Here is a 13,715-nt window from a genome sequence, read left to right as displayed (position 1 = left end):
GTTAGTAGACAGGGGCTTTATACTCCTGGGGCCACTGCCAGGTGTTTCTCATGGCTCAGTATCAGAATCAAGAAGAGGCCAAAAGTTTCTAAAACTTGACGTTTCACAAATGCATTTGGACAGATTAATAAATGATGAGACCTCCCTCATGTAGACTGAAAGGTATGAAGCTGCAAGACTTAAATATATACAGTTTGTGTGGACTTGCATCACCTCTTAGTCAAATGTGGTATATTACCTACATCAAATTAAACCTTGTTTGTCCAAAGGCAGTGTAAGATTTGTAGCAGCCTGTTCATATGCTCAGTATTGTGCATTCAGACAATTTTGAAGGTATAATATATTTAAAAATCTCAGAATCTGTGATGTCCACAATACCCACCCTTCTTCTGCAACCTCTTCAAGGCATCTTTGATTTCCTTGTTCCTCAGACTGTAAATTAAGGGATTCAACATGGGAATCATCACTGTGTAGAAGACTGATGCAAATCTGTCAAAGTTGGAAGAACCACCAGAGCTGGAACTCAAATAGACAAAGCTCCCTGAGGTATAGAAGAGGGAAACTACTGTTAGGTGAGAAGCACAGGTGTTGAAAGCCTTGGACCTGCCTTTAGCTGTAGTGATCTTCATAATAGAGATGACGATATAGACATAGGATATCATGACAACAAGGGCATTTATTATCCCGAAGATAAGTGCTAATATAGCAAGTAAGAGTTTGGCAAAGAAAATGTCAGAGCAGGACAGGACTAACAGCTGGGGCATGTCACAGAAGAAGTGGCGAATGACATTAGGCCCACAGAAGTGGAGTTGAAGAATGGCACACACTTGGGATACAGAACCAGAGAGTCCAGCCATGTAGGATCCCAGCACCATCCCAACACACAGGGTGGGTGACATGATTGATGAATAGAGAAGTGGATTACAAATGGCAGCATAGCGGTCATAGGCCATGGCTGTCATGAGACAAGCCTCAGTCAGTCCCATGGTTGTAAAGAACAAGTACTGAACGGCACAACCCACTAGGGTGATACTATGCTGTTCTTGGAAGAAGTCAGAGAGCGCCTTGGGGGCTGTGGAGGTTACATAGCAGATGTCTAGGAAGGACAGGTTACTGAGGAAGAAGTACATGGGTGTGTGGAGGTGGGAATCCATCCTTATTAAGATGATGAGGCTCAGGTTCCAAGTCAGAGTTGTAGCGTAGATCACCAGGAACACAACAAAGAGCACTGCTTTGATTCTCGGAAAATCGGAGAACCCCAAGAGGATGAAGTGGGTGATCTCTGTAATATTTTCTCTTCTAATCATAGCCTTGGTGCTCCTAAGATCAGAAAATAGACAATGTAGTGCATTCCTGACTCAAGTGAAATGTGACAGCATTACAATTCCCTATGTGCCATCTTTTTTCTTCACTGAGCACCAGAAAAAGGGAAATGCTTACTGTCCTGGTGCTAAAACCTTGGCTTTTCATCTCGAATTGTTCAGGAGTATCTGTTCAGTGTCAGGTTCTCTATTATGCAGGAGTTGCCATGAGAATTGAAGATATATGTAGAAATTTGACTTAGACTAAAAAAACAATAGATTATTATACATGTGTTTATTAAACTGATTATTATATATGAAATAGAGATCACTGATGAAAATAAAACAATTTTTTAAACACCTCTGATTATTATTTATATAATCAAATGCATGAGCAGCATCAGCGCATATCATTTTGAAGTAGGACTTCTGTTACACATGGTCTCCTGAACAGATTTTTAAAATTTCCTCTATTATCTATGAAAAAATTATTTACCCTGTTACTAATAGTTTCCCAAATGTTTATATAAATGTGTTTAATGTATCATCTCCAATTAGACCTGAAAATTGTATCACAATTCATAACTCTCATAATATTGTAGGGGGCACAACATGGGAGCTCTATAAAGTTATAGAATAAATGTTCTAGGGATGCCTTCATAGAAATATACCAAAGGGAGGCTAATAGCGTTCACTATTGATCCCAATATATTATCAACTTAGGGTATATTGCTACCCGAGGAATAGCATGGGACTGTAGTTACAGGTTCAGTCTTGAAGTTTGTGTTCTGATAACCTCTTGCTCCATGTACCAGTCCCAGTGGCTTAAACACACTGAGATTGGCCACTTATAATAAGTGAGAACAAGGAGAGCTCCTGAACCATAATGGTACTGGAGGGTTATATATATGAGGAAATTCACCAAAATGCTCAGTACATGATCTGGCACAGATAATTGTTTCAATAGAAGTTGGCTCTCATATCATTGCTTACAGATAGCCATGAGTTTCAGTTGTACTCATGGATGGGAATTCCAGGGGGTCGTAGAGCTTTATGGGTTAACGTGGGGAATTTCCTGAAACATCATCAGCCTTACAGACACTCAGGCACCATTGCCTCTAGGCAGATGTAGACTCAGACCTCATGGAAAAGCAAATAAATCACCTGGAGCCATGAAGACAAACCACATACATTTAAAACATGAACAACAAATCAAGAGAAAACTTTACATCATGCTGTGTTTAAACAGTTTTGTATGTGACTTTTAAAAAATACACATATCTTATCAATTATGGTTTTATGAAATTGAAATATCTCTGCTACTCTTTGCATAGAGTCCTGCCATGTAATTTCTCAATTGTTTATCCAAAATGAGTTAGAGTCAATGAAAATCTTTTAAAATTATAACCTCTCACACACATCTCCAAATTCTAACATGATAGATTAAGTTTGGAAAATAATTCAAACTGTGATGAAGCAGTCACAGTGAAATTCTTCATTTTTTATCATATTCTGATAACAGCAGTAACCTTAACTAAATTTATTCTATGTACTTCATCATATCCCCCAAAAAAGTGAATTCTGGATTGTTTTATTTATGAAAAACTTGATAATGAAAATGTTATCTTGTTCAAATTTGGCAAGCTAGAGAAAAAGAGAAAAAAAATCTGAACATACTCACTCTCTTTGATTCACTTTTTCCATGTGCTCAGCATTTACCAAGACATTTGTAGAAGAAACAGTGATTGACATTAATATGGTTGAAGATATTACTAAGTGGATATAGTTAATCCAGACCTTTTCCAATCTGACCTACTAAGGACATGGTCAATTGGCAAGTTGTGCAGGGTACAAAATCCGGTTAAGAAAGTCAGGATCCTGATGAATGATGAAAACTGTAAGTAAAAGAAGCTAAGAGAGACAGACCAGCTCTACCTGTGCTTGGGTGGGGCATCTCTGAGATTGTGTCACCAGCACTAGTGCCTCCATAGCCCAGAGTCTCCAAAGATGACAATGGAAAACTATCTGAAGTATTTCAAAAGGCCACTGGAAATATACATGAGCACTCTGTCCTGTCATTATGTAGTGATCAGCTTGTCTGTTAATACTCAGAACTTATGAATCAAAGCAATATACTTACATATATACCATATTAATTGTTATAATTGTAAAACACATTCCTCAAACAAAAATTTTAAATGAAAGGGTCTTTGGGATGGATGATGTTAGGAAACACAGACAAGCGTGTTTTGATCTTAGGAAACTCTCGTAAAAATTCATTAGATTAGTACTTTTTATTCAGAGTTCAGTTATGAACTTCTGAAATGTGTTAAGCTCAATAGACATTATCCCAGTAGATAGTATATGATCCTTTTACCCTCATTTAAAGGTGAAAAAAGAGAATGTAACAGAGTTCAAGACTGCATCCTTAAAAAGCTATAGAACTAGGACTCAATTTCTATCCCTCACTCCAAAGTAATACCTAAAATTTTAGTTAAGATATTAACCTTTTCATTAAATGTCAGACAGCATGGGTATGAAAAACCCAAGGAAGGGCCCTAAGTGGAGGTTGTGGAGGTGGAGGGAGGGAGAGTGATGAACAGGGGACACTGAGGACCACAAGCCTTGTCCACACAGGTCCTACTGGGAGGACCACATGGCTATTGAGACAGCACAGAATCCACTGATACCTCTAATCTCGCCCTCTCACCTTGACCCAGATCTCCCAGGAACACAGAGTTCTCACCAAACGTTGAAGTTGCTTATTTCTTTTAAAAAGGAGTTCTCCTAGTGGTCCCTACTGCACTCCAAGAAAGAGCATTACACTATTAACTGGCTGTCCACTCACAGCCAGAGAGATGCCTGCACAGGGTTCTCTCAAATGTGTTGTCAAGGGCGGTGGTGACAGGAGAAAAAGGCAGAGGGAGAAAAGCCCCAGGTACTTGCTCTCCAGAGATATAGTTGTCACGGAGTTTTTCTTCCTGCTCATTTCCTCCCCTCTTTGCCACGTCCCTCTGGGGTCCATTCCCTACGTCCCCATAGTCCAATGGTGAGCCCATGATGGTAGTTTTTCTTTTAACAAACTTGGACTCATTAGAGCTGGAGATGATCTAGGGATCATCGAGTCCAATGCCTTCAATTTCCAAGAGGGCAATCTGAAGTCAGAGGAGCTAAGGGACTTGCCAAGCATGAAACAGCTCGCTGGTAAAGGAGCCTCATATCGATAAAATAGGTCTGGGAATACTTCCCTATTTACAAAGCACTTTCATTTTAGATATATACATATGGGCATTTCTAAAACACCTGACCTAAATCGATCATCACAATAATCCTGTGAGTCTTGACATTATATCGCATGCATAACTGAAAAAATAATGATTATAAAACACTTTCAGAGTGTGTAGTCCACAATGTGTCTTCTATTAATAGTAGGTGTAATTTATGTGTTCTGAATTGGAGGCGTTTTCAACATACCATACTGTCTTACTGATGCTTCATTTAAAATACCAACTTAAGATCACTCCCACAATTATGGTTTCTTCCTTTCTTTGAAAGAGGAACTCATTTAAATGTAATCAAAATGTACAAATTTCCATAAAGAGGTCACTAACAAATGGAAACTCATCCCATGCTCCTGGCTAGGAAGAATTAATATCATCAAAATAGCCATCCTTCCCAAAGCAATATACAGATGCGATGCAATCCCTATCAAACTACCAACACCATTCTTCAAAGAACTGGAACAGATAGTTCAAAAATTCATATGGAAACACCAAAGACCCCTAATAGCTAAAGCAATCCTGAGAAGGAAGAATAAAGTGGGGGGGATCTCACTTCCCAACTTCAAGCTCTACTACAAAGCCACAGTAATCAAGACAATTTGGTACTGGATTAAGAACAGAATCACAGACCAATGGAACAGAATAGAGACTACAAACATTAACCCAAACATATATGGTCAACTAATATTCGATAAAGGGGCCATGGACATACAATGGGGAAATGACAGTCTCTTCAACAGATGGTGCTGGCAAAACTGGACAGCTACATGTAAGAGAATGAAACTGGATCACTGTCTAACCCCATACATAAAAGTAAATTCAAAATGGATCAAAGACTTGAATGTAAGTCATGAAACCATAAAACTCTTCGAAAAAAATATAGGCAAAAATCTCTTAGACATAAACATGAGTGACCTCTTCTTGAACATATCTCCCCGGGCAAGGGAAACAAACCCAAAAATGAACAAATGGGACTATATCAAGATGAAAAGCTTCTGTACAGCAAAGGACACCATCAATAGAACAAAAAGGTATCCTACAGTATGGGAGAATATATTCGTAAATGACACATCTGATAAAGGGTTGACATCCAAAATATATAAAGAGCTCACACACCTCAACAAACAAAAAGCAAATAATCCAATTAAAAAATAGGCAGAGGAGCTGAATAGACAGTTCTCAAAAGAAGAAATTCAGATGGCCAACAGACACATGAAAAGATGCTCCACATTGCTTGTCATCAGAGAAATGAAAATTAAAACCACAATGAGATATTATCTCACACCAGTAAGGATGGCTGCCAACCAAAAGACAAAGAACAACAAATGTTGGCGAGGTTGTGGAGAAAGGGGAACCCTCCTACACTGCTGGTGGGAATGTAAATTAGTTCAACCATTGTGGAAAGCAGTACGGAGGTTCCTCAAAATGCTCAAAATAGAAATACCATTTGATCCAGGAATTCCACTTCTAGGAATTTACCGCAATAATGCAGCACTCCATTTTGAAAAAGACAGATGCACCTCTATGTTTATCGCTGCACTATTTACAATATCCCAGATATGGAAGCAACCTAAATGTCCATCAGTAGATGAATGGATAACAAAGATGTGGAACATGTACACAATGGAATACTACTAAGCCATAAGGAAAAAACAAATCCTACCATTCGCAACTACATGGATGGCGCTAGAAGGTATTATGCTATAGCGAAATAAGCCAGGTGGAGAAAGACAAGTACCAAATGATTTCACTCGTATGTGAAGTATAAGAACAAAAGAAAACTGAAGGAACAAAACAGCAGCAGAATCACAGTACCAAAGAATGGACTAACAGTTACCAAAGGGAAAGAGACTGGGGAGAATGGAAGGTAGGGAGGGATAAGGGCAGGGAAGAAGAAAGGGGGTATTATGATTACCATGTATAATGTGGGGGTGGAGGAAAGGGGAGGGCTTTGCAACACAGAGAAGACAAGTAGTGATTCCACAACATTTTCCTATGCTGATGGACAGTGACTGTAATGGGGTTTTGGCCGGGGGGGGACTTGTTGTAGGGGAGAGCCTAGTAAACATAATATTCTTCATGTAATTGAAGATTAATGATAACAAAAAAAGGGGGGATATTACTCCCCGATAGGATAAAATTAACTGCAAATCAATGATTGATGCATGCTTTACATATCCTTAATTTTGATCTTTTGAAGGGTGTCAGATGATCCGCTATGGAAGTACATTTTCCTGATAATATTTCTTTCTCTTAAAAAAAGAAGCAGTTCCTGTGTGGTGGTCTCCAATAGGTTCTTCACAATGGTATAAAGGTCATATCAAAGTGTGGGCAAAGAGTTAGTTTGTGTTTATACAGAGGATCAAAGCCTAATTTGGCTACCCAGAAAACAAATTAAGATACGATATGAAGAAGAACTTCCAATATCAACACCCTCTGGAAGAGACATTCCAGAAGATGATCATAAAAAACTTCAACAAAGATCCTGTTGCTGCTGCTGTTGTAGCGGCATTCATCCCGCCGGTTTCTGGACTTGCCATTGGAATGAAGAAGGAGATATCTAAGCTGGCCTGTGCATCCAGTAAAACAGAAAATTTGACTGGATCTATATTGTCAGAACTCAACCAAGAATTAGGAGAAGTGCAAATTTCAGTGCTCCAAAATCATGCGACTATAGACAATCTACTTTTAAAAGAACATATGGGAAGTGAACAGTTCCCAGGAGTGTGTAGTTTTAATTTGTCTGATTTTTCTCAAACTATTCAAATTCAGCTAGACAATATCCATCAGATTATTGATAATTTTCACAAATGCCTAGGGTACCTAACTGCTTTTCTTGGTTTCACTGGATATGGCTGGTAATTGTAGGTCTGCTTTTGTTATGTATCCGTATTCGTATTGTGTTAATTTGTGTATGCAATTTAATTACTAGTTTGTTAAAACCTATACGTGCTTATGTTACTCTATAAGAAGTTATGTCAAGAAATAATCAATCTTCCCATATTTTCTTCCATCTGCTACTTCTATAACTTTTCTTCTTCCTTCCTAATTACAGCCCTTTAGTAGAATTTGTGCCTCATATCAAAAATTACCGAGTATCATAGTTCTTAAAAGTGGTAAAGATACCTCAAGACAAATGCTGGGCATAGAAGCCACAGGGCATAAATATGCAAAGAAGTAAACAGCTAACCTTTTCAGAGAATATTGCTTCTCTCTCACTTACTAACTTTACGTTTCCCTGTATCGCCCTGGAAGACGCTGGTTAGCAAGAGACGGGTAAGATTCCTCAAGGGAGGAACAACCTAAGACAGGCACAGTCGCAGGGGGGCCATCAGGTGAGATATTGGGGATCAACAGAGGTGAGGCTTAGAACCTCACACCCTGTTTAGAGAGAAATTTTCTGCATCCATGGATGTAATGTTGCCCTTTCCTAGCTTGGATTAATACTTAGTCTATAGGTACAGACATGATCATATACACTTGCCCTCTTACAGCACTAAATTATGTTTCCTACCTTTATCTTGCATCTACCTACCACTTCAGCATTTTATATAAAAATAATAATAATAATAATAATAACAATAATAAGGGAGAATTGTGGGATTCACATATAAATCATTTATTAGAATCAAACGAATAATCATATCTGACTTGATTGTTTATAGTTCATGATGCATGATCAAAACCGAAAGTTTCTGTGATATGACTGCCCTTGCACTGTTCACCATGTAAGAACTTATTCACTATGTAAGAAATTGTTCACCATGTAAGAACTTGTTCGTTATGCTTCAGAGGATTGGAGACTGTTGAGAATTGGGCTTGGAGTTGATGAATGATTGTGCATTGAGTCCCCTATACAGAATTTTATTGTTGTTAACAACCATTTGATCAATAAATATGAGAGATGCCCTCTCAAAAAAAATCACTCAGACAACCCCAGAGAGAGGGCCTGGTGAGACAGATATAACCAATCTTCCTGAAAAAGAATTCAAAATAAAAGACATAAACATGGTGATGGGCCTGCAGACAGATATGCAAGAGCTAAGGGATGAAGTCTGGAAGGAGATAACAGAAATGAAACAATTGAAAGAAGGGCTTAAGAGCGAACTGGATGAGGTACAAGAGACTGTTAATGGTACAGAAATCAGAGAACAGCAATACAGTGAAGCTGAGGCAGAGAGAGAAGAAAGGATATCTAGGAATGAGAGAATATAAAGAGAACTGTGTGACCAATCCGAAAGGAACAATATTTGTATGATAGTGGTAGCAGCAGAAGAAGATTGAGAAAAAGGGACAGAAAGTGTCTCTGAAGAAATAATCGCCGAAAACTTCCCCAAACTAGCGGAGGAAATGGCCTCTCAGACCACAGAGGTACACAGAACTCCCATGACAAGGGATCCAAGGAGGGCAACACCAAGACATGTAATAAATAACATGGCAAAGATAAAAGACAAGACAGAGTATTAAAGGCATCGAGAGAGAGAAAAAAGATCACCTACAAATGAAAACCCATCAGGCTATCATCAGACTTCTCAACAGAAACCTTACATGCCAGAAGAGAATGGCATGATATATTTAATTCAATGAAACAGAAGGGCCTTGAAAACAAGAATACTATGTCCAGCATGATTATCATTTAAATTAGAAATAGGGATTAAACAATTTCCAGACAAGCAAAACTTGAGGGAATTTGCCTCACACAAACCACCTCTACAGGGTATTTTAAAGGGACTGCTCAAGAAGGAAGCACTCCTAAGGCTAAATAGATGTCACCAGAGAAAATTAAATCACAGCAAATGAAGCAGAACAGCCAAAGATGAACTAAAGGCAAAAAATAATATCAACTATCCAAAAAGCAGTCAAAAGAAACACAAAAGAGTACAGAATAAAATAACTAACATATAAAGAACAGAGGAGGAAGAATAAGAAGGGAGAGAAATAAAGAATCATCAGGCTGTGCTTATAATAACTTAATAAGAGAGTTAAGATAGATGGTTAGATAGAAAGCAGCTACCTTTGAGCCTTTGGTAACCAAGAATCCAAAGCCTACAATGATAATAAGTACACATCTATCAATAATCACCCTAAATGTAAATGGACTGAATGCACTAGTCAAAATACACACAGTAATAGAATGGATGTAAAAGCAAGATCCGTCTATATGCTGATTACAAAAGACTCACCCCGAACCCAAAGATATACCCAGACTAAATGTGAAGGGATGGAAAAAGATATTTCATGTAAACAATAGGGAGAGAAAAGAAGACTTTGCAGGACTTGTATCAGACAAAACAGATTTCAAAGAAAAGAAAGTCACAAGAGACAAAGAAGGACATTACATAATGATAAAGGGGGCAGTCAAACAAGAGGATGTAACCATTATAAATATATATGCACCTAACACAGGAGCATCAACATATGTGAAACAAATACTAACAGAATTAAAGGAGGAAATAGATTGCAATGCATTCCTTCTAGGAGACTTCAACACACCACTCACCCAAAGAAAGGACAGATCAATCAGACAGAAAATAAGTAAGGACACACAGACACTGAACAATGCAATAGAACAGATGGACCTAACAGACATCTACAGAACTCTACACCCAAAAGCAGCAGGATACACATTCTTCTCAAATGCACATGGAGCATTTTCCAAAATAGAACACATACTAGGACACAAAAAGAACCTCTGTAAATTCAAAAAGATTGAAGTTCTACCAACAAGTTTCTCATATCACAAAGGTACAAAACTAGAAATAAATGGTACAAAGAAAACAAAACGCTCACAAACACATGGAAGTTTTATTTATTAGGAGCTAAACAACATGCTCCTAAATAATCAATAGATCAATAACCAAATTAAAACAGAGATCAAGCAATATATGGAGACAAATGACAAAAACAGCACAAAGCCCCAACATCTGTGGAGCGCAGCAAAGTCAATTCTAAGCGGAAAGTTTATAGGAACACAGCCCTATTTAAAGAAGGAAGAATAAACCCAAATGAATTGTCTAAACACACAATTATTGAAACAGGAAAAATAAGAACAAATGTGGCCAAAAGTCAGCAGAAGGAGCGACATAATAAAGATCAGAGAAGAAATAAATAAATTTGAGAAGCATAAAACAATAGGAAAAAAATCATTGAAACGAAGAGCTGGTTCTTTGAGAAAATAAACAAAATAGATAAACCCCTAGCCAGACTCATTAAGGGAAAAAGAGAATCTACACACATAAACATAATCAGAAATGAGAAAGGAAAAATCACAATGGACCCCACAGAAATACAAAGAATTATTAGAAAATACTATGAAAATTCACATGCTAACAAACTGGAAATCCTATGAGAAATTGACAACTTCCTAAAAAAATATAACCTTCCAAGACTGACCAAGGGAGAAACAGACCAACATTCCTGATGAGCATAGATGCAAAAATACTCAACAAAATAATAGTAAACCGAATTCAAAAATACATCAAGAGGGTCATACACCATGGTCAAGTGGGATTCATCACAGGGATGCAAGGATGATAGAACATTCGAAAATCCATCAACATCATGCATCACATCAATAAAAAAGGACAAAAACCACAAGATCATCTCCATAGATGCAGAAAAAGCATTCATTATAAAAACTCTCAACAAAATGGGTTTAGAGGGCAAGTACGTCAACATAATAAAGACCATATATGACAAACCAATAGCCAACATCATACTTAGCAGAGAGAAGCTGAAAGCTTTACACCTAAGATCGGGAGCAAGACAGGAATGCCCACTCTACCCACTTCTATTCAACAGAGTTCTGGAGGTCCTAGCCACAGCAGTCAGACTACATGAAGAAATACAAAGCATCCAGATAGGTAAAGAAGAAGTTAAACTGTCCCTGTTTGCAGATGACATGATATTGTACATAAAAAACCCTAAGAATCCACTCCAAAACTACTAGATCTAATATCTGAATTCACCAAAGTTCCAGGAAACAAAATTAATGCACAGAAATCGGTGGCATTCCTATACACTAACAATCCACTAGCAGAGAGAGAAATCAGGACAACAATTCCATTCACAATTGCATCAAAAAGAATTAAATACCAAGGAATAAACCTAACCAAGGAAGTGAAAGACCTATACCTTGACAACTACAACACGCTCTTGAGAGAAACTAAAGAAGATATCAATAAACGGAAACACATCCCATGCTCATGGCTAGGAAGAATTAATATTGTCAAAATGGCCGTCCTGCTTAAAGCAATCTATAGATTCAATGCAGTTCCTATCAAAATACCAACAGCATTGTTCAACAAACTAGAGAAAATCCTTCTAAAATTCATCTGGAACCATAAAAACCTCAAATAGCCAAAGCAATTCTGAGAAGGAAGAATAAAGCTGGCGGCATTATGCTCCACAACTTCAAGCTCTGATACAAAGCCACAGTAATCAAGACAATTTGGTACTGGCACAAGAATAGACCCACAGACCAATGGAACACACCAGAGAGCCCTGATATAAACCCAATCATATATGGTCAATTAATATAAGATAAATTAGCCATAGATATACAATGGGGAAATGACAGCCTCTTCAACAGCTGGTGTTTTCAAAACTGCACAGCTACATGCAAAAGAAAGAAACTGGATTATTGTTTAACCCCATACACAAAAGTAAACTCGAAATGGATCAAAGACTTGAATGTTAGTCATGAAACCATAAAACTCTTTGAAGACAACATAGGCAGACATCTCCTGAATATAAGCATGAGTTACTTCTTCATGGACACATCTCCTTGAGAAAGGGAAACAAAAGCAAAAATAAACACATGGGACTACATAAAAGTAAAAAGTTTCTGTACAGCAAAGGACATCATCAACAGATCAAAAAGGCATCCTACAATATGGAAGAACATATTTGTAAATGACATATGTGACAAAGGGATAATATCCAAAATATATAAAGAACTTACACGCCTCAACACCCAAAATGCAAATAAACCAATTAAATATTGGCAGAGTATATGAAGAGACAGTTCTTCAAAGAAGAAATTCAGATGGCCAACAGACACATGAAAAGATGCTCCTCATCACTAATCATCAGGGCAATGCAAATTAAAACCACAATGAGATATCACCTCACACCAGTTAGGATGGCCAGCATCGAAAAGACTAAGAACAACAAATGCTGGTGAGGATGCAGAGAAAGGGAATCCCTATGACACCGCCGATGGGAATGTAAACTAGTTCAACCATTGTGGAAAGCAATATTGAGGTTCCTCAAAATACTAAAAATAGAAATACCATTGAGCTGGGAATTTCCACACCTTTGAATTTACCCAAAAAATACAACCTCTCACATTCAAAAAGACATATGCACCGTATGTTTATCGCAGCGCTTTTTACAACAGCCAAGATATGGAAGCATCCTAAGTGTCCATCAGTAGATGAATGGATAAAGAAGATGTGGTACATATACCAAATGGAATACTATTTCGCCGTAAGAAAGAAACAAATCCTTCAATTTGCAAGAACATGGATGGAGCTGGAGGACATTATGCTCAGGGAAATAAGCAACGTGGAGAAAGACAAATATGAAATGATTTACCATATTTGTGAAGTAAAACAATGAAACAAAATTGAAGGAACAAAATAGCAGCAGTCTCAGAGACTACAAGAATTAACTAGTGCTTACCAAAGGAGATGGGTGTGGGAGGGTGGGTGGGGAGTCAGGAAGAAGGTGACTGAGGGGTAGTATGTTTAGTACACATGGTGTGGGGGATCATGGGGAGGACAGTGTGGCACAGAGAAGGCACATAGTGTATCTGTGGCATCTTGCTGCACTGATGGACAGTGACTGCATTGGGGTATGGGTGGGGACTTGATAATATGGGTAAAGGTAGTAACCACATTGTTTTTGCAAGTAAACCTTCATAAGAGTGTGCACCAATCATAATTAAACAAAAAAAAATTTTTTAAGGTGAGTTTGGGGATGGTTAAAGTTGGGAAACAGACAAGAATGCTTGAGTTTAAGATATTGCCCAAAAATTCAGTAAATTATTATTATTGATTAAGTCCTCATTAACTGACTTCTAAAATTTATTATCATTTAGAAACATGGTCTATCAGTTTCTAGATGATCT

At 37.8% G+C, this 13,715-nt stretch overlaps 1 protein-coding gene across 1 annotated transcript; it reads right to left on the bottom strand.

Annotated features, from left to right (window-relative positions):
- Positions 1-353: 353 nt before the first annotated feature.
- Positions 354-1,307, bottom strand: LOC118909721 (olfactory receptor 5AN1-like). Its single transcript, XM_036880466.2, has one exon. It carries the CDS (start codon positions 1,305-1,307, stop codon positions 354-356), a length of 954 nt encoding a protein of 317 aa, XP_036736361.2.
- Between the last annotated feature and the right edge of the window lie 12,408 nt (positions 1,308-13,715).

Source organism: Manis pentadactyla, chromosome 9, assembly GCF_030020395.1.
Source record: "Manis pentadactyla isolate mManPen7 chromosome 9, mManPen7.hap1, whole genome shotgun sequence".
Lineage (NCBI taxonomy): Eukaryota > Metazoa > Chordata > Mammalia > Pholidota > Manidae > Manis > Manis pentadactyla.
Note: the sequence above shows the minus strand (reverse complement) of the source record. Positions and strands in the feature narration are given on the sequence as shown.